We start from the raw sequence: 27,680 nt of genomic DNA, 5'->3' as shown, positions 1-27,680 counted from the left end.
GAGTCAAAATCCTGATGTCTCCTGTGCCACTCCGTTTATTGAATGACATTCCATCAACAGGTAAGTCAGACAATTTCAGCCAACAACATAAATACAGCAGGGTAAGAGGGTGGGGAGAAGGGGTATTGAAATCAGGTAGAGAACTGAGCAGCCCAGTGGTAGTTACTGCCTTACAGCGCCAGAGACCCGATCTCGATCCCGACTATGGGTGCGGTCTGAACGGAGTTTGTACATTATCTCCATGGTTTTTTTCTGGGTGTTTCAGTTTCCTCTCGCACTCCACAGACGTTGAGGTTTGTAGGTTAATTGGCTTCGGTAAAATTGTAACTTGTCCGTAGAGTGTAGGATTGTGCTAGTGTACAGGGTGATCATAGGTCGGCACAGACTCAGTGGGCCGAAGGGCCCGCTTCATCTCAAAAGTCTAAAGTTAAAGGTGTTTCACCGCAGAATAGGAATAAGAAATCTGCCCTCTTTATTTGACCTAGGTCAGACTCGTACATATTGTCGAAACAATGTGTACATCAGCTCCTGTACGTCGGCAAGACCAAACTTACGGCCTATGGGATCTCCCGGTTGTCAACCAATTCAACTCCCCTTCCCATTCCCACACTGACCCTTCTGTCCTGGGCCTCCTCCTTTGCCAGAGGGAGGCCACATGCTAGTTGGAGGAACAGCACCTCTTATTTTTGTTTGGGCAGTTTACAACCCAATGGTTTGAACACTGAATCCTCCAATTTTAAGTAACATCTACCTCCTCCCTCCCACCCCCTCCCCGTTATTTAACCAATTCTACAGTTCTCCACATTGTTTCTCTTGAGTCAACACCTCCCCTAGCCCACCAGGCCAGCATCCTGCCATAGGTCATTTGTGATTGGACCTGGTCTTTATTCACGTCCAGCCCATCACCCCCGCCCCCTACTTTCAGTCAGAAGAAGGGTCCCGACCCAAAACAACACCCACCCATGTTCTCCAGGGAAGCTGCCTGACCCACTGATTTACTCCAGCTCTTTGTATCTATCTCTCATTTTCATTGTCAGCGGTTTAAACAGAATCATGTTATAAACATCATGATGCAACACTATAGGACTTTGGTCAAGCACCATTTGCAGTGTTGCGTAAAGTTCTGGTCGCCCCATGACATGAAGGATGTGGAGGCTTTGGAGAGGGTGTGGAGGAGGTTTACCAGGATGTTTCGGCCTGAAACGTTACCCATTTCCTTCGCTCCATAGATGCTGCTTCACCCGCTGAGTTTCTCCAGCATTTTTGTTTACCAGAATGTTGCCTGGTTTGGAGGGTGTCTGCTGCAGGAAGAGTTTGGATAGACCTGGATTTTCTTCTCTGGAATGTCAGAGGTAGAGGGGAGACAATGGAAGTATATAAGATTATGAGAGGCATAGATCGGGTGGACAGTCACAACCTTTTTCCGAGGGTGGGAATGTCTAACACTAAAGGATATAGCTTTACGGTGGGAGGACGAAAGTTTAATGGAGATATGCAGGGCAACTTTTTTTAAATAAAAAACAGAGTGTGGGGGCCTAGAATGCTCTCCCAGGGGGTGGTGGTGGAGGCAGAAACAAGTGTTTTTTCAAGAAGCTTTTTGCCAGACATGTGGAAGTGCAGAGTACATGCGTATGGTTCATGTACAGGCAGATGAAGTCACTTTAACTTGGCACCATGTTCAACAGAAACATTGTAGGCCGAAGAGCCCCGTTCCTGTGCTGTACTGTTCTATGTTCCAACACCAGTAGAACAATATTGGTAAAGAAGTAGTTTGGTCCATTGGCCTTCATCATTCAGGCTACTGAGTACAGTAGAGAATGTGGGATGTCAAGTTGTACAAGACATTGGTGAGATCCCATTTGGAGTTCTGCGTTCGGTTCAACACAGAGAAGATTTATGAGGATGTTACAAGGACTCGAGGGCCTGAGCTACAGGGAGAGGTTGGGCAAGCTAGGGCTTTATTCCTTGGAGTGTAGAAGGCTGAGGGGTGATCTTGGAGAGGTGTATAAAATCATGAAGTGGATAGATAGGATGAATGCACAATCTTTTACCCAGAGGTGGAGAATAAAGAACCAGATGATATTTGAAGTGAGAGGGGCAAAGTTTAATAGGAACCCGAGGCATGATGTTTTCACTCAGAGGGTGGTCGGTATATGGAACGAGGTGCCAGAGGTAGTTGAGGCAGGTACTATAACAGCACTTAAAATACACTTGAACAAGTACGTGGATAGGAAAGGTTTAATAGGGATATGGGCCAGACATGGGTAAATGGGACAGCCTTGGTCAGCATGGACTAGATGGGCAGATGGGCCTGCTTCCGTGTTCTATCCATGTGAGACCACATTAGTTACCATTACAGCTCTGCTATTTATTATGGCCAATTACAACTCCAGGCGTCAACAAGGATTGGATACAAGTGCTGGAGTAACTCAGCTGATCAGGCAGCGTCTTTGAAGGAAAAGGAATAGGTGACATTTCAGGTCAGGAAAAACCAAACGCATCTGAAGAAGGGTCCCGACCCACAACATCATCCATCCTTTTCCTCCAGAGATGCTGCCTGACCCACTGAGTTACTCCAGTACTTTGTGTCTAACCCTCGAAACCTTTCCTGTCCACGTACGTACCCGCCTCAACTACCTCCTCTGGCAGATAAGGAACAGCAAATGCTGGTTTACAAAAAAGAGACAAGGTTCAGGAATAGCTTAGCAGGTCAGGTAGCATCTCTGGAGAACGTGGATAGGTGATGTTTCGGGTCGGGACCCTTCTTCAGACTTTGTGTAAACCGCATGGACTGGTTGAAAAGCATATTAACCTGTTCATCCCGCTTGGATGGACTAGGATCTGCTGACTGAGTGAGAGGAGGGAGGTGGGAAGAGGTCCACACAGAGCTTGTGGATCAGCTGGACAAAGTGGCCAAGTTCTGTGTCACGTGTTTGAAGCAGCAACTCCAATAGCCCTGTAGATTCTGATCAATCAACAGAGATCCAGTTCTCATTTTGTAAACCAATTGTCCGACCGGCTGATGATCCTTGGTCATTGGTCGCAGGCCTCTACCCCTCTTGGTCAGTGCCGATTCTGCAGGCCGGTGGGATTGGGGTGGAGAATCCTCTCCCTGTGAGCTTCATACACTCCCTCCATCTCCACCAGGTCCAGGTCAGCGGGAATCACCTAGAACACAGTGTTTGAGTTGAGTTCATTGTCACATGTACTGAGGTACACTGAAAAGCTTTTGTTGCGTGCTAACCAGTCAGCAGAAAGATCATACATGATTACAATTGAGCAATTTACAGTGTGTAGATACACAATAAAGGGAATAACACGAATAACGCTTAGTGCATGATGAAGTCTAGTAAATTCCCATCAAAGATGGTCAAAGTCTCCAATATGATAGTCAGTAGCTCAGGACTGCTCTCCTGTTGTTGGTAGGATGGTTCAGTTGCCTGTTAACAGTTGGGAGGAAACTGTCCCTGAATCTGGAGGTGTGCGTTTTCACACTTTTGTACCTTGTGCCTGATTGGAGAGGGGAGAAGAGGGAGTGAGCGGGCTGAGATGCATCCTTGGTTATGCTGGTGACCTTGCCGAGGCAGCACGCGGTGTAAATATAATCCATGAAAGGGAGGTTGGTTTGTGCGATGGTCTGGGCTGCCTCCACAATTCCCTGCAATTTCTTGTGGTCTTGGATGTGGCTGTTCCACAACCATGCTGTGATGTATCCTGATAAAATACTTTCTATGGTCTCACGATTACATCCCTGACCCCTCCACCCCCTGTACCACCAGCCATCGAACAATACAGCAGAGTAGAAACATGCAACTGCTGATGCTGGAGAATACACAAAAGGACACAGTACTGGAGTAACCCAGTGAGTCTGGCACCATCTCTGGGGAACATGGATAGGTTTGAGTCTCGAGCGGAAACTTCACCAATCCATGTTCTCTAGAGATGTGGGTGGGCGTCAAAGGTTACGGGGAGAAGGCAGGAGAACGGGTTTGAGAGGGGAATATATACAAGCCATGATCAAATTGCATGGCAGACTCGATGGGTTGAATGGCCCAATTCCCCCCCATGTTCTATGGTCCATGATGTTGCTTATGCACTCCCTGATAATGTAGTTCTGCCGGCCTTGAGTGTTGGATGCAGGAAGAGGTTTCAGAAAATCATCTCACTCGAGGTGCATAATGGTCATTTGCTAATATAGGTTAGATTTCTCCTTGCAGCGACACCATCTCTAAATCAGCGTGCACGACCGTACAGTCAGCACCCAACGCTGCCAGCGGCTACAGCCCTCGTGTTACTCACCAGTACTGGTGCAGGGACTTTGAACGAAGTCTGCTTGACCAGCCAGTCTTCATAAAGTTGATGGAGACTTTGCAAGTATTCCTTATAAATGGAACAAAGGCAGCAGTGAGCAAAACCCATGCAGCTACAGCCAGTTTCCTTCCCCTGCCTACAGCCCTGCACATGGGCAGTTCTTGCCCCAGTATTGGGTGAACGATGCTCAGCACAGACATGGTGGGCCGAAGGGCCTCCTTCCGTGCTGCATCTCTCCAAACAGATCATTAGACCCTGCCCTCCAACACTTTGTGAGGATAAATCCATGTTAGGTACATGTGCTATGATAAAGTATCATGGAATCATTGAATTTAATGTTGCTGTTGTTGCCTCATCATGAAACCGTCCTACCAATGCCATTCCTCCCTTGCCCCCATGCTATCCCTTCACGGCCGAGCTCCCTGCTCACCTGTGGGATAACGGTCTCCTCACTCCGACACCTGTACTTCAGTCTCCGGTAACAAGTCTCCGGTGAGGTCTGCAGGTACACTGGGGAAGAAAAGGTCAGCATTTATCACTGGTTTAGGAACCCCGCCAAAATGCACCCGCCCTGTCTTGTTGCCTTTTAGATAACGGAGAGGATGCGGGCTTTACTTTTGACTTTACAGATATAGCGTGGAAACAGGCCCTTCAGCCCACTTATGGAAAGGTGCCTGCATCCATCGCCTCTGGCAGCTCGTTCCCAATACATGATAAACCGACCCGTCAGGTCCCTCCCTGCCCACCAGCGATCACCCCGTACACTAACAGTATCCCACACACTAGGGACAATATACAATCTTTACCGAAGCCAAGGAACCTACAAACCTGCGCGTCTTTGGAGTGTGGGAGGAACCCGGGGCACCCGGAGAAAACCCTCACGGTCACAGGGAGGTCAGTATTGCACCCGGGTCTCTGGCGCTGTAGAGCAGCAACTCTTCCACTGCGCCACTGTTCTACCCACTCACCACTGTGCCGCCCACTCACCATAAATATGGGACATGGTCAGCGATACCGACCACCCTTGAAGGAGCGCAAAATAGCCAGGGGCTTCACGGGAAGACTCGTTTCGGATTTGCAAAGTCACAAGTGAATTTAATTGTTCCCGAGATCTGAGGGTAGGTTTGCATTTCTTGGCATGTGTTGGAACACAAGCACCTGAGGGGTGGACTGATCATGTATTTGGAACGGGCTGCCAGAGGAGGCAATACATACAGGTACCTATCAATAGTTCTAATCTGTGAATAGGCCCAGTGGTTCAGGGGTATCGATGGTCAGATTTTTGTAGATACAGCATGGAAACAGGCCTTCGGTCCTCCGAATCCATGCCGACCAACAATCACCCTTACACTAGATCTATTCTACACTCTAGGGACAATTTATAGAAGTCAACTAACGTATAAACCTGCACGTCCTTGGAACACGAGAGGAAACTGGAGAAAACGCATTTGGCCACAGGGAGAACATGCAAACTCTGCACAGACAGCACCTCTGGTCAGGATCGAACCCGGGTCTTCGGCACTGAGAGGCAACAGCTCTACTGCTGTACCACTATGCCGCCCCACAGAGGAATATGAAGCCAATACCATAGGTGTTCCCCACAGTGTGGATACTTTAACTTGCAATACAACAACTAAAGTCCAAGTCTGAACAAGTAAACGTCCCAATTCATTCCCTGATGTTATCCATTGGCGAGGCATGATAAATGAACACACGTGTCATGTTAGAGGTGCCATTACACGGTACCCACATGCACCGTCACATGAACAAGTACTGCTCTTACCTATCAAGTCAACTGGAATGTTGTTGTTTGCTACGATCCATTCAAACCACTCGGACAGCACGGCATAGTCTACAGGAGGCATGATGGAGCTGCATGAAAGAGAGAATTGTCCCAGTCTCACAACTCATTTACACATCATCAGGAGATCAGTAAACACTGAAACAAACCAGTCGGTACACGTAAATAATTAAGCTAGACCTCTGTTTCGAGTAGTCGCTTAGTTCAAGGGTGGTACAGTGAACCCTTGGTTTTACAGATTTTGGTTATAGCGGGCGTACCTACTGATCCTCGCCGCTGGGCCAGACTGCCGATACAAGCCCTAGACACTTCCTCAGCCGCTCCTTCCACCGCCACCTACATTGAGACAGTTCCAATCTGTCTCTTCTCAGTCCAGTCTCGTCTCCAGTCTGAAGAAGGTCCGAGACTCAAAATGTCAACCATCCTTCTTCTCCAGAGATGCTGTCTGACCCGCTGAGTTACACCAGCACTCTGTGTCTATCTTTGCTGTATTGAGACATTGGAGCTCTGCAGCTTCGGGCGGGTAAGGCTGTGGTTGAATGTTTCAGCTGGGAAAAGGCATCTCTGTCAGTGCTGTTCTTGCTCAGCCATAAATGTTATTGATTTATCTGCACATTCTCTGCAGCTGTATTCTGCACTCTGGTGTTTTTCTCTCTGCACTACCCGTTACTTGTGTATGGCTTGACTGTACACGGATACGGTATGGTTTAACTGGACAACCCGCAAACTTAGTTATTCTGTTGTATCTAGGTACACGTGGCAACAATCAGCTTGGTACACGTGTCATAACACATGACAATCAATTCCTATATGAAGGAGGTTTAAATGCTTCTAACCTTCTCGGTCTGTAAGAGGCAGCATTGTCAGAGCATTACAGAGCATGGAAACAGACCCTTTGGCCCAACACGCCCATACTGACCAGGATGCTCCAATCTACTGTCACCCTGGTTAATGAGTGTGGAATTGGGAGTAGATGTGTTGTCCAATCTTCGCACTGGTCATCATTTACCTTTTGTAGTGGTTCTCCACAAAGACGTACTTGGCGCTGTGAATGGACCTCTCCATCATTCGGATCGGCATTGTCTGAAGACACATGTAACAAGTCAGAGTCATGGCGTCATATAGCGTGGATACAGGCCCCTCAGCCCAACTTGCCCATACTGACCAACATGCCCCATCTACACCTGTCCCACCTGCCTGCATTTAGCCCATATCCCCCCAAACCTTTCCTATCCATGTACGATGGGTACCATGCTGCGATAGTACCTCCACACAGACAGGATCGGAGGTCGGGATTGAACCTGGGTATCGGTGAGGGAGCGTTTCTTCCAGCTGTGCTGTACGTCTGCCTTATGTTAAAGACCTCAATCTGGACATTGCTCAGCTTCACTTTCTAGAAACCCTCAACATCTTCAAACCTTTCCGTTAGTCAGATCCTCGGCAATAGTGCCACCCTTCGTAACCTTAACTTGAATTTTACTTGTTTTACTTATATGTCCCCACTCTTTTACACAGTGGAACCAAGAACATCGACATATGTGGTCATAACTTCCACACAAAAGTAGACACAGTGAACTGCTGATGCTGGTTTACCAAAAGAAACAAAAACTGCTGGAGTAACTGCGTGCGCAAGGCTGCAGAACATGACTAGGTGACCTTTCGGGTCAAGAAGGGTCCCCAACCGAAACGTCGCCTATCCATGTTCTCCAGAGATACTGCTGGACCCGCTGAGTTACTCCAGCACTTTGTGTCTTTTTCCCCCACGCATAAGTCGTTGGACAAAATAGATGGTGGTGGACGCTGGGCAAGGGGCGGTAAGAAGAATTGGGGAGGGCCTTAACGTCCGCGCCCAATGTTGACTGCGGGGGACATCCCCAGAGCACGGAGTTTGATGGTGGCCGGATGAGGAGAGGGACGATGGTTCACGGGATGATCGGATGGAGGCGATTGCAGCAACGGGCCTTTATGGCCAACTACAGCTGGGAATGTGAAATGGCACCAAGATCTGGCGACTCTTGCATGTGGACTCTAGTGAGGTGTTTCTATGCATTCTGTACTTATTTAACTTATGCATGGCAATAATCTCACTGGTCTGCATGCAAACAAAAAGATCCCACTTGTACCTTGGTACACGTGATAATCAAGCATTGAAAATGGCAATTAGAAGATAACTTGAGTATCGTGAAGTACCTGAGGCCGACTGTGTTGCTGCAACATGGTCAGTTGTACGTAAGTCTGTAGTGTGATCGCCCAGCGCGATGGATCTTCATACATCAGACCCTGCCAGGAAACAGTCAGGTGTTAACAGATGAAAAGTCAAGTACGCCGAGCCTCAGTGAGCGAGTGTACACCCCCCCCTTTAGTCCCTATGGGTTAAATGTTCAACTTCAAAGGAAGAAGAATAACTGGTGGGAGATTCTTGCTGGATACTCTCAGGATGATCTCACCTCTGCTTTCTTCCCAGCTGCTATCAGACAACTGAACCATCCTCTCACCAACTAGAGAGCAGTCCTGATCTACCATCTACCTCATTGTAGACCCTCTGACTATTTATAATTGGACGTGCACTTAACGTTATTCCCTTTGTCCTGTATCTGTACACTGTGGACAGTGTGATTGTAACCATGTATAGTCTTTCCGCTGACTGCATAACATGCAACAAAAAAAAACTTTTCACTGTAGACTTTGCTTTAAACTTCAGAGATACAGTGTGGATATAGGCCCTTTGGCCCACCGAGTCTGCACTGACTAGCGATCACCCCATACACTAGTTCCATTCTACACACTAGGGATTATTTATGATTTTACCAAAGCCAATTAAGCGACAAATGTGTAAGTCTTTGGGATGTGGGAGGAAACCAGAGCACCCGGAGAAAACCCACACGGTCACAGGGATAACACACACACTTCATGCAGAGAGCACAAAGTCAGGACCATACCCGGGTCTCTGGCGCTGTAAGGCAGCAGCTCTACCACTGCACCACTGAGCCACGCTCGGTACACGAGACAATAATAAACAAAAGGCCAGTGAGCCCACACCACTCAGTGATCATCCGTGGTGTCGATTGCCTATCCCAAGCCTTGGGCTTCCCACCTTTAGATGCTGGCCTCTACAGACTGATAACAACACTATATACAATATCCTAGTTCAATCCAGGTAAGTGCAGGTTTGATGAGTGTGAGTGGTCCGATTCAGGAAAGTCAACCCAGGGTAGGACTTTCACAGTGAACACCAGAGTAAACAGTGTGCAGTAATGATAGTTACATCAATAAATAAATAGTAAATAGGGCTGCACAGTGGTGCAGCGGTAGTGTTGCTGCCTTACAACACCAGAGACCAGGGTTCGATCCCGACTATGGGTGCTGAGTTTGCACATTCTCTCTGTGACCACATGGGTTTCCTCCCACACTCCAAAGACATACAGGTTCTGTAAATTGCCCCTAGTGTGTAGGATACAAACTAGTGTGTATGGGCGATTGCTGGTTGGTACAGACATCATCCAAATTTATTCCCATCAGGATAATTTAGATTATTCCTGTCGCGTGAAAATCAGTCAAAGAAAAGAATATACATGATTACAATTTGTAGGTTAATTGGCTTCTGAAAATTGTTCCTCATGTGGAGGTATAGTGCTAGTGTAGGGGTCATCACTCGTCAGCACAGACTGTTTCCACACTGTGTCTCTAAACTAAACTACAATGAGTGTAATGCAGCATTACCAGCAGGTTGTGATTCCAGACGTTCCTCCACTTTGACACTGGCTCCAGTAGCACCTGAGGCAACACATGGAACATACAACATCACAGCGCTGACAGAGCAGGAGATCATAAGTTCATAAGTTACAAGAGTAGAATTAGGCCAGACGGGCCATCAAGTCTACGCCACCATTCAATCATGGCTGATCTATCTTTCTCTCTCAATCCCATTGTCCTGCCTTCTCCCCATAAACCCAACCCCCCCCTTACTGATCAAGAATCTATCCATTTCTGCCTTAAAAATACCCAATGACCTCCATAGCCTTCTGTGGCAATGAATTCCACAGATTCAGCACCCTCTGACTAAAGAAATTCCTCCTCATCACCCTTCTAAACGTACACTCTTGTATTCTCAGGCTGTGCCCTCTGGTCCTAGACGCTCCCACTAGTGGAAACGTCCTCTCCACAACAGCAGAGACACGAGAGCCTGTGACTGTCGCACACCGGGCAAGGGGACTGTCACATTAATCTTTATAAAGTCTAAAGGCCATTCGGCCCTCAGCACTCCTACTGTTCTGTATCCAAACTTCATTCATGTTCACAAGACATAGGAGCAGAATTGGGCCATTCGGCCCATCCAAACTACTGCACCATTCAATCATTTACCCTCCTTTGCTCTGCATCCCCCGAACCAAACAAAATGCCCTCAACTTCGGCCTTGAATATTCCCCATAGTCAGTGGCACTCAAGAATTCTAGATTCCACGTGCAAGGAAAGTTTCCCAAACCCGGGCCACTCTGCTTACAATCTACACCTTCACCTAGGCTGGTGCTTACCTCAACGTTGTTATACTTTGCAAAGTATTGCAGGCACGTAGTCTTCCCACTTGCAATGTTCCCTTCAACACAGATCTGAAATGAAGCACAAGAGCAAAACTACTGGCATCCGTCATCAGAAGCCATGTTCCCCATAACGGAACACACAGTGGGGCCTAGGAAACCGAGTGTGGAACATCCTCCTCAGGAGTCTGGTCTCCAGGGAAGGGGAATCAAGAACCAGAGGACATAGGTTTAATGTGAGAATGTGCCGCGTGTGGCTAAAGGCACACACAGGACTACAGGGAAGCCAGCACGGAGCAGGGTCAGAGACCTGGCAGTTGGGCCGAGGTGGACGAGCAGCATCACCGAGACCAACGAGGGACCCAGCGTGGGGGGTGGGGGGGGGGGGGGGTGTCGAGAACAAAAAAGGGACCGTTACTATAATGAGTACTATTTGTAACTGTCTTCAACAGAAACATGGCAATTGCTTTGTGTACTTTGTATGCAAAGACAGAGAATTTCACTGTACACGTGACAATAAAGTATCGTCGAAAGTGAGTCGTAATAGGGACCCAAGTGGTCAGTGACACGCATGACCGTGCATTAACCAACTCTCTCCCCATACAAGTTCACACCGTGCACGTCGATGGTCGCCGTGGACTCGGACGGCCTGTTTCTGCGCTATATCTACAAAGTCTAAAGGCCATTCGGCCCCCCAGTACAGTTGCTGTTCAGTACCCCAACTTCATTTATTACACTGTGCACATACTATGGGGGTTAATGATACGTACCACCAACTTCTTATCCTTCACCAATCCACCGCTGAGAAAACGGGCTGGAAAACACAGACACCCATTTTAGATGATAAATAGAAAACAGGTGGAGGTCACAGGCTGAGAGAGTGATGGGGGGGGGGACACGGGTTGGGGTGATGGAGAGGGAGAGAGGAATGCAGTGTGGATCCTGCGTTGGGAAACAGTGACATGAGGCCATTCCTGTAAAAGACTGTGGTTTCGCAACAAGATTTTGCTATTGTTGCCAGCAACTCCCTTCAATGGCTGCATGAGGACATGAATAGTGTGGCCTTGCGCACACAGGCCTGATGGAGTAGTTACAATCACTGCATCAAGATAACCAAGGTCCACAAGGACAGAACACTGAATAAATCAGGTAGACACACAATATTTTGCCCAGAGTGGGGGAATCGAGCACCAGATTTCACAGTTAAGGGGTGGGGCAGTTACTATCATAACCAAACACAGGCAGGCGGGACTAGTGTAGATGGGGCATATTGAAAATAGTGCCACATCTAGCAGCTCCGTACACTGACACAGTGTACTATTGCTATACACTTGCACTGTGTCTGAGATGCTTATCCAAGATGTATTTAAGTGTTTATATGTACTGAACTGTATACATCAGGGATTCCCAACCTTCTTTGTCACGTTTACCCCTGGCAACTTTTATAGCACATAATAATGTTATTTCACTTATTTATGAACAGTCATTTAATGAGAAAAAATAAGTACAAATCCAGAATCAACAAAGTTACCCCCTGGGTCAGCAAAATTTACCCCAGGTTGGGAACCCTTGGTATACATAGAACTAGTGTGAAATGGGTGATCCATGGTCGGCGTGTACTCGTTGGGCTGAAGGGTCTGTTTCCACGCTATATCTCAAAACTAAACTAAATTGCTGTTATTGTACTTGCCTCAACTACCTCCTGTTCCATATGTTAAAAAAAACGCCCCTCCCCTGTAAAATTTCTTATCAGATCTTAAACCAAGTGCCCTTAAAAGCAGTTAAATGGGTGATTGAGAAAATTGACATTTACCAGAATGGATTAGAGGGAATTCGCTGCAAGAAGATGGACAGATTGTTTTCTTTGGAACGTTGGAGGGGACGGCAAATGGAAAAGAGGGGTATGGATGGGACAAAGACTGGCAATTGGTTGGTGTGGTGTGCTGGAAGCTGAGGGGATATTGTCACAGCAACGTTGAACAAGTCTCCAGTCGGCAACAGTGTAAGCCACACATACAAGATAAGACACAAAATGCTGGAGTAGGACAGGCAGCATCTCTGGAGAGAAGGAATGGGTGACGTTTCGGGTCGGGACACTTCTTCAAACCAAGCGCAGACAGACAGACACAAAGAAAAAAACACACACACACAGAAACCAACACAAAGGCAAGATAGACGATAGATAGACGGATGGACTGGTTCCTCCTGTTCTCCGACTCTGCACATGTTTACACAACTTTCATTCATTTGTTCCATGTCTCTCTTCATCACTGCCTATATCTCTCGTTTCACTTTCCCCAGACCAGTCTAAAGAAGGGTCTGGACCCGAAACATCACTCCTTCTTTCTATCCAGAGATGCTGCCTGTCCCGCTGAGTTACTCCAGCATTTTGTGTCTATCTTCGGTTTAAACCAGCATTTGCAGTTGCAGTTCCTTCCTACACACATGTTACCTGCACAACCGCGGAGGCTGGTCAGTTTCAGCAGCTGGTGAAATCGGTTCCAGCACCACACAGCCATCTTCCGCAGCTTCCATACACACATCAGCAGAGCCTCCAGTTGAAGAACCGGCACATAAACCGGGAGCCGGAGCCTCAGTCTGAAGAAGGGTTTCGGCCCGAAACGTTGCCTATTTCCTTCGCTCCATAGATGGTGCTGCACCCGCTGAATTTCTCCAGCCCCTTTGTCTACCTTCGATTTTCCAGCATCTGCAATTCCTTCTTAAACGCCTCATTATGCGCGGCCGACTCGGAAGCACTTGGGCTGTCCCGCCCCGTGAACCGCGGTCACAATGCAACATCCTCACTTGTATCGCTTCCTCCTGTTCCGCTATAAGGGAATGCTGCCGTTAGGCCAACCCTGACATCCAAATAATAGTGGGCAGTCCCAGAACCACAGAGGCTGCGAGTCTGAAATACGAACAGAAAACGCTGGGAGCACTCAATGGGTCCGTCAGCATCTGTGGAGAGTAAAACAGCATTTCAGACAGGAGACCTAAAGGAGAGGCGGAGACAACATTTAGTACAAAATAAAGTCCAGTGAAGTCCGATTTATGAAAGTGTTTTTATACATCAATACAATCAACTCAAACACAAGTACAATAGGTGGAGCAAAGGGGAAGATACAGAGTGCAGAATATCGTTCTCAGCATTGTAACGCACCAATTACAGAGACAAAGTCCAATGTCCGCAATGGGGTAGAGGGGAATTGGACAGTACACTAGCTTATGGAAGGACCGTTCAGAAGCCTGGTAACAGAGGGGAAGAGGAAGTTCCTGAGGAACAGTACGAGAGTGAATGATAACTCACAGTCTGTGGGGATGTTGGATGTGGAAACCAATGATTACAAAGACAAATTGTACAGGTAACAGGGCAATAAACGTGCAGATATACAACTAGATGCAGAGAAGCAAGAATGACTATCAGAGGGTGGTGAACCTGTGGAATTCATTGCCTCCTGTGGAGGCCAAGTCAATGGATATTTTTAAGGCGGAGTTTGACATATTCTTGATTAGTACGGGTGTCAGGAGTTGTGGGGAGAAAGCAGGAAAGAGGAAAAGATAAATCAGACGTGATTGAATGGCGGAGTAGACCTGAAGGGCCGAATGGCCTAATTCCGCTCCTATAACCTATGAACTTATGACACAGTCAGCCAGTGCAGGGTCAATGGGCTGAATGGCCTTCTTCTGAAACCCCCTAAATTCTGGCCGCCTACTCAGACCTGATTAGGTCCACTCCACCAGCGGGTCTGTCCCTATCCACAAACTCTAATCCCCCCCCCCCCCCCCCCCCCCCCCCCCCCCCGGCTTGGGTTGCATTAGGGATCTGGGGCTTTGTTTTGTTTTTGCACTAATATTGTTCTTTGCACTGAACGTCATTTCCTTTATCATAAGGTCATAAGGAATAGGAGTAGAATTAGGCCATTCGGCCCATCAACTCTACTCCACCATTCAATCTCAGTACACATGACAATTGTCATGTCACTGTATACTGTTGACGGCAAAGATTATAGATTGGTTGTCGTGTTCAAGAAGGAACTGCAGATGCTGGAAGATCGAAGGTACACAAAATTGCTGGAGAAACTCAGCGGGTGCAGCAGCATCTATGGAGTGAAGAAAATAGGTGACGTTTCAGGCCGAAACCCTTCTTCAGACTGATGGGGGGTGGGAGGGGAGAAGGAAGGAAAAAGGGCAGGAGGAGGAGCCCGAGGGCAGGGGGGATGGGAGGAGACAGCTCGAGGGTTAAGGAAGGGGAGGAGACAGCAAGGGCTAGCAAAATTGGGAGAATTCAACATTCATGCCATCAGGATGCAAGCTGCCCAGGCGGAATATGAGGTGCTGTTCCTCCAATTTCTGGTGTTGCTCACTCTGGCAATGGAGGAGACCCAGGACAGAGAGGTCGGATTGGGAATGGGAGGGGGAGTTGAAGTGCTGAGCTACCGGGAGTTCAGGTAGGTTATTGTGGACTGAGCGGAGGTGTTCGGTGAAAGGATCGCCCAACCGCCGCTTAGTCTCCCCAATGTAAATCAGCTGACATCTAGAGCAGCGGATGTAGTAGATGAGGTTGGAGGAGATACAGGTGTACCTTTGTCGCACCTGGAACGACTGCTTGGGACCTTGAATGGAATCGAGGGGGGAGGTGAAGGGACAGGTGTTGCATTTCTTGCGTTTGCAACGGAAAGTGCCCGGGGAGGGGGTGGTACGGGAGGGAAGGGAAGAATTGACAAGGGAGTTGCGGAGGGAGCGGTCTTTGCGGAAGGCAGACATGGGGGGAGATGGGAAGATGTGGCGAATGGTGGGGTCACGTTGGAGGTGGCGGAAATGGCGGAGGATTATGTGTTGTATTTGCCGGCTGGTGGGGTGAAAGGTGAGGACCTGGGGGACTCTGCCCTTGTTGCTTGACGGCTTCATTGTATTCATGTATCGTCGTCTTACTGACTACCTAACAAAAAAAGCTTTTCGCTGTGCACGTGACAATAAAATGAACTTAACTTTTATGTATTGAACGTTTTGTTTTGTTTATTATATTATCTATTAGGTACTATGTTCATAACCCTTTTGTATTGCTGTTGCAAGTAAGAATGCTGAAGATAAACACAAAATGGAGTAACTCAGTGGGACCGGCAGCATCTCTGGGTAGAAGGAATGGGTGACATTTCGGGTCAAGACCCTTCTTCAGACTTGCCCATTGTTCTGTTCCGGTAAAAAAGGACAATAAAACACTCTTGACTCTCTTGCCAACTCCTTTCTATCTAAAACTGAGAAAACGAAAGTTTGTGACTTTTTAAAAGCCTGACTGACGGAAATGTCTGAGCCGGATACATTGCACTAAGCTGCATGCCTCGACATGAATGAAACAATGTCATACAATCGATAGATTACAGCTAGTTATTCTAATTCTTCTGTTTATTTTGGTGACCATTCTAGAGTGAGAGGATATAAAGTGAATGGGTTGAAGGAAATTAAAGTATTTCCCCCCTGTTACTGCCCCCTGGGGGAGAGAGCTGGAGAACCCGGTTAGTTACATAGAAAATGTAACTAACTAACGTTGATGCATCAATCAAAGGCAGACACAGAGAGATTGGCTGTTACAACAGGAGGTGGTCGGGGCTGGCCAAGAAAGATTTCAGGAAGTGTTTCAGCCCGAACAACCAAAGATCCTATATAGGATCTTTGCGAAGAACTGCAGATTGCCCTATACAGAACCGCTCTGAAAACAGCAAGAACATGCCTGACATAGAGGTCAATTTCCCGTTTGTGAAATCCAAACGGAGTGTGCTGAAGATTCTGGAGATGGTGAGAGAGAGTGAATGGGGAGAGAGAGAGAGGGGGGGGCGGAGAGAAAAAGAGAGAGAGAGACAGAGAGGGACAGGGGAAGAGTGAGAGAAAGGGGTGGAGAGAGCAGGGGGAAGAGAAAATAAAGGGTTGGAGAGGGAGAGGAAAAGACGAGTTGGAGAGAGGGGGTACACAAAATTGCTGGAGAAACTCAGCGGATGCAGCAGCATCTATGGAGCGGAGGAAATAGGCGACGTTTCGGGCCGAAACCCTTCTTCAGACTCAGGAGAGAGGGGGGTCCAGTGGAGGGGAGGGGAGGGGAGGGGAGGGGAGGGGGGTGTTAGTGGTGTGGAGAGAGGGAGTGCAGAGGGAAGAATCACCGGGATGTGAAGTTTTCAAAACAGCAACAAAACAGGGCGTGAGTGGGGGGTTGTGTGGGGTCACTGAGTCAGAAGTGTGGGGTCACTGAGTCAGACGGTGACTGCACTGACATTGTGTACATGTAGGGCTTCTTCATTTTTTTTGGCTGTTGGTTCTAATTGGGCGTGTCTACTGAAGCTTGGTAATATTAGGTACTTGCGTTTGTTTATACAGACTTCCTACATAAACTCTTGGTCTCTACCGTTTGCATCACATGGCAAACAGCTGCACGCCATAGATTACTTTAAATACGTATTCTACAATAACTTTGTTAACACCAAAGATAAACACAAAGTGCAGGAGTAACCAGGTCTTCAGACTCAGTATGAAGAAGAGTCCTGAGCCGAAAAATCACCTATCCGTCTTCTCCAGAGACGCTGCCTGAACCTCTGAGTTACTCCAGCACTTACTATATATAATTGGTAAACCAGCATAAGCAGTTCCTTGTTTCTTCGCTCTAAGATCTTTGGTTTCTACAGTCTGGGTAACCATGTTGTCAAGTCACTGCCTTGTCGTAAAATCCTGTGTGCCTCAGGGAAAGGTATCAATCATTTTTATCCAGTCTCAATCAATTTGCAATTCCCTTTATCTTTTAATCAAAGATCTTATAGCTATAAGATCTTTGCTTTTAATGTGTCTTCATTTTCTGATGCTGCCTGACCCGCTGAGTTACCCCAACACTTTGTGTCTATCTTTGGTATAAACCAGCATCTGCAGTTCACCAGGTCATAAGGTTCCTTCTTATCAAACTTTGTCAACTCCTTTTGTGTTTTGCCTCATCCAAGCCCGCACCTCTGCCTGTTTCAACCCCTTCTCACCACATCACAGCCCTAACTAAACAAGTGTTGTGTTCAGTTTTGGTCACCCTGCTATAGGAAAGAAGCCACTGAGTTGGAAGGGGTGCAGAGAAGATTTACAAGGATGGTGCCAGGAATCGAGGGCCTGGGCTATAGGGAGAAATTGCGCAGGCTTGTACTTTATTCCTTGGAGTGCTGAAGACTGAGGGGTGATCTTATGGAGGTGGATAAGATCATGAGTGGAATATATAGGGGGGGAAATGCACAGAGACTTTTACCCAGAGCAGGGGCATCAAGAACCAGAGGACATTGGTTTAAGGTGAGAGGGGCAAGATTTAATAGGAACCTGTGGGGAAACATGTTTCACCCATAGGGTGGTGGGTATATGGACTGAGCTGCGAGAGAAGGAGTTGAGGCAGGTACTATAACAACATTTAGGACACATTTGGAAAGCCAATTGTAGATTTGAGTTTAATTTATTGCCATGTGTACCGAGGTGCAGTGAAAAGTGGAAGGACAATACATGATTACAATAGAGTCGATGGTGGGTGAGTCTGGTCTGCGTGATGGACTGGGCTACGTCCACAACTCTGCAATTTCTGGTGGTCTTAGGCAGAGCTGTTCCCAAACCAAGCTGCGATACATCCTGATAGGATGCTTTGTCGGGTGTAGACATTGTTGGGGGAGGTCATCCCAGAGAGGAAGTCATGATTAGGAAAGAATTGAATAGAATACTTTATGGATAACTTTATTGTCACATGTGACTAGGCACAGTGAAATTCTTAGCTTGTAAACCCAATGTATACAAACAGCAGCCACCTATGGCACTGACAAAGTTACAAAGCATGCTGACTCCTCCTCTATTCCCCCCTCCCCCCCCCCCCCCCCCCCCCACCCCCCCCCCCCCCCCCCCCCCCCCCCCCCCCAGGACCCTTTGATCTTTTGTTCCTCAAAGGTATCAAAGGTTATAGGGAGAAGGCTGGAGAATGTGGTTGAGAGAGAAGAATAGATCTGCCATGATTTCATTGTGGAGTAGACTTGATGGTCCGAATGGCCTAATACTGCTCCTACAGGTTAGCTTATTGTCAGGTGTACTGAGGGAGCGTTAAACGTTTTTTTGTTGCATGCTATCCAGTCAGCAAAAATACTATACATGATTAATGTCTTATGGTTTCATATATGTCTAAGATAGATTTAAAAAAATGCTGGAGTAAGTGGGATAGGAGGCATCTCTGGAGAGCAGGAATGGGTGAAGTTTCAGGTCAAAACTCGTCTCATATGTGTCTTACAGTCTTATGGAGGAGAGCAACGGGGATATTGGGAGACCAGTGTGCTTTACCAAGGGCTTTATGTTCTTGTGTTTGTGTTTATATTCAAAGGTTGTGGCCTTTGTGGTTTTTGTCTGCTTTGCTGCTTCATCATTCTCTGGGGCCTTCCTGGCCGTTCCACTCATGGAGATCTTCATCACGCTGGCCTTCTACCTCCTGTATCTGCTCAAGCTCGACTCCAAGATAACCCAGCTCTTCTGGCCGCTGATGGTAAGCGCGAGCACTCCAGCCCAATGGGGCGAGCTGCCCGAGACCCGACTAAAGGGAGATCGCGTCGTGAGAAACATCCGGTGGGGCGGTGGAAGGACAGGGTTGGGAACGTTGGACATGTGAGATGAATGAAGATAATTGTGGTTTACCAATTCCATACCTGATCTTTGAAGGTGTGATGGGAATATGTAGAGGCAGCTTTACTCTGTCTGACCCTGGGAATGTGTCTGACCCCTGACCCTGAGAGTGTGTCTGACCCCTGAACCTGACCCTGGGAGTGTGTCTGACCCCTGACCCTGGGAGTGTGTCTGACCCCTGACCCTGGGAGTGTGTCTGATCCCTGACCCTGGGAGTGTGTCTGATCCCTGACCCTGGGAGTGTGTCTGACCCCTGACCCTGAGAGTATGACCCCTGATCCTGACCCTGGGAGTGTGTCTGACCCCTGACCCTGAGAGTGTGTATGACCCCTGATCCTGACCCTGGGAGTGTGTCTGACCCCTGACCATGGTAGTGTGTCTGACCCCTGACCCTGGGAGTATGTAGAGGGAGCTTCACTCTGTGCCTGTCCCCAGGAGTGTGTGATGGGGGTATGTAGAGAGAACATGATGTAGCTTTCCTGGAGTGTGCGATGCAGAAACTTCCTACTAGAAGGTCTTTGTGCTTCAGGGATAAACAGGCCTCACCTTGAGAAGAAAAACAGATTAATTTATTTGAAAATTGTGTCTGTTTTTCAGGACTCTGTGAACTCAGCGTTTGCGGCCCTGTTCCTGCTGGTTATTTGTATCGCGGCCGTTGTCCTCAGGACCACAGCGGGAATCATCACCGGCTCGGTGAGTGTGGGTGGGGATGTGCTCTCCCAGCGTGACTGACTTCCTCTGGTGGAACTGACCACTGGACCTCCCATCCTGTCCTCTCACCTTCTCACTCGCACCTCTCCCTCTAAGCCCGGTCGCCTGGTGGGTGGCACGGTGACGCAGCGGGTAGAGCTGCTGCCTCGCAGCACCAGAGACCCGGGTTGGTTCATGACTACATGAGCTATCTGCACCGTGTTTGTACATTCTCCCGTGACCACATGGGTTTTCTCCAGGTGCTCTGGTTTCCTCCAATGCCCCAAAGACGTACGGACTTGTAGTTAATTGGCTTCTGTAAATTGTCCTTTGTGTGTAGGATAGAACTAGTGTGATCTTTGGTCGGTGCGGACTTGGTGGGCAAGAGGGCATGTTTCCATGCTCTATTTCTAAACAAACCAAACTAATTAGTTTAAATTGGCTTAATGGTGAATGACAAATAAATTGTATCTTGATCTTGATCTTGGTCAGCATGGACACTCTGGGCCAAAGGGGCTGGCCTTGTGTTGGACTGTTCTATGTTCAGCGTTGGAGAGTTGTCAGCTTGAGAAGACCTTAGGGCTGAGAATAACGAAGGCTCTGAGTCTTTCTAGATGCTAACCATCTTCTGTCTAATTTTATCTCCAGGTCTTTGGGTTCCTCGGAGTCGTAGTCTACGCAGTTGACACGTACGTAATATTCAGCCTCATAACATTCAACCAAACAAAGGCCACAAGCGTACCAGCCAGATAGTCACGCGTGTCCAGTAACGTGACCTTCTGACTCATCTCCTGATGGACCTTCAGCCCCTTCTACACCACGCTCAACTCATCACTGCATTTCTGAAACTTTCTGTGATCTTCTCTTGGGCCTCCTTGGAATTGACGATGGGCGCGTGCTTTACCACCTCAACATGAAGTAAAGCCTCTCATCGAACGTTATCAGAACAGCATTCATCGAGTTGTAGAGTCATACAGCAAGGAAACAGGCCCTTCGGCCCAACTCATCCATGCCGACCAAGATGCCCCATCTATACTTATCCCACCTGCCCGCATTTGGCCCATGTCCCTCTAAATTACCTGCCACATAATAGGGTTGGTACAGGTGAGGACGTTTTTTTGATCGGCTGATGATTGGACAAAAGCCACAGATGTAAAGCAGAAGGTGCGAGACAAAAGGATTGAATAGTTGCAAATTGTGAAGATACGAGGAAGGAATGTAGGTGCAAGGGGGAAATAGAAATGACACGAGTTGTTGTTTCTCTCACTATTCTTGCTTTTTTTATTAATTAAATTCCATAGGAATTCATTTTTATGTTGGAAATTTAAATTTTTTGTGAGTCATTTGTGAATTTGGTAATGGGGAATTTCCAGTCAGCCACACTGACGTAACTTGGGTATACACTGTAAACATGTTGCAGCTTCAATAAAACAATCGCCAAATTCTTATTTTGTCATTAGTTTTAGATTTAGAAATGCAGTGTGAAAACAGGCCCTTTGGCCCACCGAGTCCATGCCAACCACAATCAGCCATGCTCTAGTTCTAACCTACACATTAGGGCCAATTTTACCTAAGCAAATGAATCTACCAACCATTTGCATGTATTTGGGATGTGAGAGGAAACCGGAGCACCCAGAGAAAACCCATGTGGTCACAGTGAGAACGTGCAACCTCATACTGACAGCACCCAAGGACAGGATCGAAGGCGAGTCTCTGGCGCTGTTAGACAACAACTCTAACGCTGCACCACTGTGTTATTGACGCAAAGTTCAAGAGTATTTAATTGTCATATGTACCAGCAACGGAACAATTACATTCTTACTTGCTGCAGCTTAACAGGCCCACCAACACAATACTGCACAAATAAATATACAATAATCATACAGTAAAGTAATAATCAGTAATATTTGGTACATGGATTTTCATGTCGCTGGTCCTGCGAGTTACTACCGGGGTGCAGTCATTGTTGCAATGCAAAGGACAATAACAGGGCAGCCATTCCATATCCAGTATGATGGCAGGGGTGGGAAATGTAAATTGCATTTGATATGGAAGTGGGTAACTAACCAAAAACAGAGTGCTGGGATCAGTGGGACAATTTTGAATAAGCTATCTGTAAATAGTGAGGTGTCCCAGGGATCAACTATATACCTCGTAACAATAATAAACAGAAGCCTAAACTAATCAGTTTGCAAAGCTATAAAGCACATGTTAACTTGCAGCAGAGCTAAACTTGTGGTAGGACAAACTTGGGTGAGGAAATATTCCAGATTTGAGGACAGCTTCTTCACAGCTGTTATCAGGCAACTGTACAGTCCTCTCGTCAGCTAGAGAGCCGTCCTCAACTCCCACCCACCTCACTGGGAATCTTTGAACTATCTTTAATTGGTCTTTATCAGACTTAATATATACTAAATGTTGCACCATTTATCACTTATCTGTACATGGTGGACTGTTTGACTGTAATCATGCATAGTCTTTCCACTGACTGGATGAGCACGCTTCCCTCCCGGCCTTGGATTAAATTTTTCCCCCTCACTCGGTTATAGCGGTCAATTGGCAATTACGGACACCATCCCCCTCTTCCCATGGTCCATTTTTCCAAGGGTTTGCTGCAATCATGTGAAGAGATATGGCATATTACTGAGTGCTCTAACAAACCCCGACAAAGCATTCCAGAAAGTATCCTAGGTACACAAAAATGCTGGAGAAACTCAGCGGGTGCAGCAGCATCTACGGAGCGAAGGAAATATTGTGTACCTTCGATTTTCCAGCATCTGCAGTTCCATCTTAAACACCAGAAAGTATCCTGCCTGATTGCATCATGACTTGGTTTGGCAATTCCAAAGCACAGGATTGCAAGAGGCTGCAGAGAGGGGTGGACTCAGCCCAGTCCATCACGGGCATCGCCTTTCTCACCATCTAAAGTCTCTACACCGGGCGCTGCGTCAAGTATGATCACGGATCCCCACCATCCGGGCTGTGCCCTCTCCTCACCGCTACTGTGTCGGGCAGGAGGTACAGGAGCCTGAAGCCCCACACCGCCAGATTCAGGAACGAGCGACTTCACTCCAACCATCAGGTTCTTGAACCGACCCGCACAACCCTAATCCCACCTCAGCAACGGAACACTACGCACCTCTTCCACTACAGTGGACTTGATTTTGTTATTCATTTCCACTAATGTCTTATTTTTTTACACGATATTTTTATTTTTTCTGTCGTTAGAATGTATGTATAATTTATGTTTTTTGTGTGTTGTCTGAGCCTATGTGCCTGTGATACTGCTGCAAGTAATATTTTCATTGTACCTGCAATGGCACGGCACAATTGAGGCAGCACCAAGCCGCAGCGGTAGAGTTGCTGCCTCACAGCACCAGAGACATGACTTCGATCCTGACCTCGGCTGCTGTCTGTGCCGTCTTCACACGTTCTCACTGTGACCGCGTGGACTATCTCCGGGTGCTCTGTTTTCCTCCCACATTCCAAAGATGTGCAGGTTTTTAGGTTAATTGGCTTCTGTAAAATTGTCCCTAGTGTGTAGGATCGTGCTAATGCATGGGTGATCGTTGGTCGGCATGGACTTGGTGGGCCGAAGGTCCTGTTTCCACACTGTATCGCTAAACTAAACTGCACCTCCTCGCACTTGTACAAACGATAATAAACTTGACTTGACTTGAAGGAGTCCTGAGCCTGTTTTACGTGTTCTAGCAAATCCACCTGCAGCAATGTGAAGATCGTAAGATGATTACTTAGTGATATTGATTGGGAGATAGATTCTGAACATTAACCCGTGTATACTGGTGCCTTGAGAGGGCGTACAATGCACTGGAGGAGCTCATGGGGCTTGTTTCGTTTAGTTTAGTTTAGTTTAGTTTAGTTTAGTTTAGTTTAGAGATACAGCGTGGAAACAGACCCTTCGGCCCACTAAGTCCATGCTGATCAGCGATCACCCATACACTAGTTCTATCCTACACACTAAGGACAATGTACAGAAGCCAATTAACATGCAAACCTGCACGTCTGTGGAATGTGGGAGCAAACCGGAGCTCTGGGAGAAGACCCACACCCGTCACAGGGAGAACATGCAAACTCCATACAGACAGCACCCTAGGTCAGGATCGAACCTGGGTCTCTGGCACTGTGAGGCAGCAACTCTACTGCTGCGCCACCGTGCCATCCTTGCCCTGGTGCCCCCGGTGAGGGCTTGACCTTTGAGCCGGCAGCCGACCCTCCTCACCCCACAGGAGGGGCTGGTCAGCGTAGGAACATGAATCCCTTGAATACTGGCTTTGGTCTGCCCTGGATGGGCGAAGGTTGCCTCTATTCCCGCCACTGATCTTCCCAAGAAGGCAGTGTCCTTCCTGGAAGTAAGAGCACCTGACCTGTGGTGCTGTCTGTGTGGAGTTTGCTTGTTCTCCCTGTGACTATATCGCGTGCGTTTCCTCCGGATGCTCTGCTTTCCTCCCACTTCCCAAAGACAACATCCCATGTTCCACTCTTCAACACCAGTATATCCCTCCTCGGATTCTATTATATTCTAATCCCCTCAAAATGAAAACTAAAGGGCCTGTCCCACTTACGTGACCTTTACAGTCGACTGCCAGCACCCATGATAGGTCACCAAAATTTTCAACATTGAAAAATCAGCTGCGACCAGAAAGTCGCTACAACTCTTTGGAGACCTCTCAAGACCATAGGAGACCTCTCACAACCATAGGAGACCTCTCACGATCATAGGAGACCCCTGGCGACATGTCGCGGGTGACCTCTCATGACCGTAGGAAACGTCTCACAACCGTACAGCCTGTATGGTCGTAAGAGGTCTCCTGTGGCCGTGAGAGGTCACCAGAGTCTTTTTGGTCGCCGCTGAATATTCAACATGTTGAAAATTTCGGCGACCCATCACGGGTGCCAGCAGTCGCCTATAACGGTCACGATAGTGGGACAGGCCCTTAACATTGTATTTGCCAGCACTGCATTTGAAGTGGCAGCAGTTACCATGAAGAGTTAAACCTGCGTAAAATGCAGAGCTCCTTTTTGAGGAAACAGATGGAATATTTTTCCCTTCTGCTCTGTCCACTTTCTGCCCAGTTTCCTGTATCATGCCATTTCGCGGTATTTGTATTTATACATTACTTATTCTTGGCATTTGATCCAAATTGAATAAACATTTTTAAACATGTTCATTGCTTTCACAAGGAACTGCAGATGCTGGGATCTTGTGCAAAAAAACACAAAGTGCTGGAGAAACTGGGTCGGGCAGTTTGAAGAAGGGTCCTGACCCGAAACGTGGCCTATCCATGTTCTCCAGAAGTGCTGCCTGACTCGCTGAGTTACTCCAGCACTTTACGTTTTTTTGCTCATTGCTTCATCATGTTCAGTTTTGGTCACCTTGCTGTGGGATGGATGTTATTAAGCTGGAAAGGGTTTAGAGAAAAAGTACATGGAAAATTTATCAGGACACGAGGGCCTGAGCCACAGAGGGAGGTTGGGCAGGTTAGGACTTTATTTATTGAAATGAATGATGCTTTATTGTCGAGTCACAGCAATATACTTTGTTTTGCACAACAAAGGTATGCAAAGAGTGGCCACATAAAGGGCAGTGACAAAGTTACAATGTATCCTACAGCAGGCCCTCCTTGGTTCTCCCCCCCACCCCCTCAATGTAAGAGGCTGAGGTGTGATCTTATAGAGGCGCATACAATCATGAGGGGAATAGATAGAGTGAATGCCCAGTGTTTTTTACTACCAGTGGGGGAATCCAGAAATAGAGGGCACAGCATTAAGGTGAGAGGGGAAAGATTAAATAGGAAGCTGTGGGGCAGCTTTCTTACACAGAGGGTATATATGGAACAAGCTGCCAGAGAAAGTAGTATAACACCATTTGAGAGACATTTGGATAGCTACACGGATAGTTTAGTTTAGTGTCACGTGTGCCGAGGAACAGTGAAAAGCTTTTGTTGCATGCTAACCAGTCAGTGGAAAGATTATACATGATTACAATCAAGCGTTGACACTGTATAAATGCAGGATAAAGGGAATAACATTTAGTATGTGATAACGTCCAGCAAAGTCTGATTAATGATAGTCCGAGGGTCTCCAATGACTAATGGTAAACACTGCCCAGTCCATCATCGGCTCTGACCTTCCTTCCATCAAGGGGATCTATCGCAGTCGCTGCCTCAAAAAGGCTGGCAGTATCATCAACGACCCACACCATCCTGGCCACACACTCAACTCCCTGCTACCTTCAGGTAGAAGGTACAGGAGCCTGAAGACTGCAACAACCAGGTTCAGGAATAGCTACTTCCCCACAGCCATCAGGCTATTAAACCTGACCCGGACAAAACTTTGATAATTAATAACCAATTATCTATTATTTGCACTTTATCATTTTATTTATTCATGTGTGTGTATATTTATATTATAGTATATGGACACATTGATCTGTTTTGTAGTAAATGCCTACTATGTTCTGTGTGCTGAAGCAAAGCAAGAATTTCATTGTCCTATCAGGGACACATGACAATAAACTAACTTGAACTTGAACGATAGGAAAGGATAGGTATGGTTAAGAAGAATATGGGCCAAATGCAGGCAGGTGGGACTTGCTTAGATAGGGCATATTGACCATCATGAGCAAGATAGGTTGAAGGGCCTGTTTCCGTACTGTATGGTACTAGGACTCTAAAAGATTATTGGCTGTTGGTGCTGTAAATTGGGATGTAGGAGGAAACCGGAGCACCCGGAGGAAACTCATACGGTCACAAGGAGAATGTGCAAACACCACACAGACAAAAGGCACACAAGGTCAGGTTGGAACCCGGGTGTCCAGCGCTGTGAGGCAGCGGATATACCTGCTGCATCACTGTATCGACCTACTATGGGGGGGATGGGGGACATAAACTGAGTTTGGGTAGGATTGGGGTCTTAATAGAAGTAGTAGAAACTTGATGGGCCAAATGCCCTTCTGTGTGACTCATTGACTCAAATCATCACACCTCAGTACTACAAAAATGAGAAAATTAGACAGAATAACACAGGAAGCGTGTTAGCGAGTTTGTTTTTGAAATCCATCAACTCTGCAACTCTGCAAATCTTGCAAATACTGGCCAGAGGTAATTTAGTTTGGTTTAGTTTAGTTTAGTGTCACGTGTACCAAGGTACAGCGAAAAGCGTTTTGTTGCATTCTATCCAGTCAGCGGACAGACTATATATGATTACAATCGAGCCGTCCACAGTGTACAGATACATGATAAAGGGAATAACATTTAGTGCAAGATAAAGTCCGGTAACGTTTTATTAAAGATAGTACGAGGGTCTTCAATGAGATGGATGGTAGCTCAGGACTGCTCTCTAGTTGGTGATAGGATGATGGTTCAGTTGCCTGATAACAGAATAAAGGGGAGGTCATTTAAGGCTGAGGTGAGAAAAAACTTTTTCACCCAGAGAGTTTTGAATGTATGGAATTCCCTGCCACAGAGGGCAGTGGAGGCCAAGTCATTGGATGGATTTAAGAGAGAGTTAGATAGAGCTCTAGGGGCTAGTGGAGTCAAGGGATATGGGGAGAAGGCAGGCACGGGTTATTGATAGGGGACGATCAGCCATGACCACAATGAATGGCGGTGCTGGCTCGAAGGGCCGAATGGCCTCCTCCTGCACCTATTTTCTATGTT

At 47.2% G+C, this 27,680-nt stretch overlaps 2 protein-coding genes across 3 annotated transcripts; one reads left to right on the top strand and one right to left on the bottom strand.

The window, feature by feature from the left end:
• Nucleotides 1-19: 19 nt before the first annotated feature.
• On the bottom strand, nucleotides 20-13,420 carry tk2 (thymidine kinase 2). Of its 2 annotated transcripts, XM_055648820.1 has the most exons (10): nucleotides 13,100-13,420; nucleotides 11,418-11,461; nucleotides 10,645-10,719; nucleotides 9,833-9,886; nucleotides 8,303-8,392; nucleotides 7,122-7,195; nucleotides 6,095-6,183; nucleotides 4,742-4,821; nucleotides 4,300-4,380; nucleotides 20-3,168 (listed from the first exon to the last, which is right to left on the bottom strand). In XM_055648820.1, the coding sequence occupies exons 1-10, from the start codon at nucleotides 13,188-13,190 to the stop codon at nucleotides 3,064-3,066; spliced, it is 783 nt and encodes a 260-aa protein (XP_055504795.1). In that variant the 5' UTR covers nucleotides 13,191-13,420; the 3' UTR covers nucleotides 20-3,063. The 2 variants fall into 2 exon arrangements, with proteins under 2 accessions (XP_055504795.1, XP_055504796.1); XM_055648821.1 differs by lacking the exon at nucleotides 11,418-11,461 and having other exon boundaries at nucleotides 13,100-13,418.
• Nucleotides 13,421-16,242: 2,822 nt separating this feature from the next.
• On the top strand, nucleotides 16,243-21,445 carry LOC129705308 (CKLF-like MARVEL transmembrane domain-containing protein 3). Its single transcript, XM_055648822.1, has 4 exons — nucleotides 16,243-16,440; nucleotides 19,016-19,174; nucleotides 19,909-20,004; nucleotides 20,650-21,445. The coding sequence occupies exons 1-4, from the start codon at nucleotides 16,372-16,374 to the stop codon at nucleotides 20,752-20,754; spliced, it is 429 nt and encodes a 142-aa protein (XP_055504797.1). The 5' UTR covers nucleotides 16,243-16,371; the 3' UTR covers nucleotides 20,755-21,445.
• Nucleotides 21,446-27,680: the final 6,235 nt, after the last annotated feature.

The sequence above is a fragment of the Leucoraja erinacea genome, chromosome 17 (assembly GCF_028641065.1).
Source record: "Leucoraja erinacea ecotype New England chromosome 17, Leri_hhj_1, whole genome shotgun sequence".
Lineage (NCBI taxonomy): Eukaryota > Metazoa > Chordata > Chondrichthyes > Rajiformes > Rajidae > Leucoraja > Leucoraja erinaceus.
Note: the sequence above shows the minus strand (reverse complement) of the source record. Positions and strands in the feature narration are given on the sequence as shown.

Coding starts and splice junctions, on each gene's coding strand:
- tk2 (XM_055648820.1), bottom strand. CDS start 13,190: ATGTGTGTATGGAAGCTGCGGAAGATGGCTGTGTGGTGCTGGAACCGA. Junction 10,720..11,417: donor TGAAGGATAAGAAGTTGGTG/GTACGTATCATT, acceptor GCTTCATTTCAG/ATCTGTGTTGAAGGGAACAT. Junction 3,169..4,299: donor AAGTCCCTGCACCAGTACTG/GTGAGTAACACG, acceptor ACTGTGTTCTAG/GTGATTCCCGCTGACCTGGA.
- LOC129705308 (XM_055648822.1), top strand. CDS start 16,372: ATGCCTGACATAGAGGTCAATTTCCCGTTTGTGAAATCCAAACGGAGT. Junction 16,441..19,015: donor TGCTGAAGATTCTGGAGATG/GTGAGAGAGAGT, acceptor TTATATTCAAAG/GTTGTGGCCTTTGTGGTTTT. Junction 20,005..20,649: donor CGGGAATCATCACCGGCTCG/GTGAGTGTGGGT, acceptor TTTTATCTCCAG/GTCTTTGGGTTCCTCGGAGT.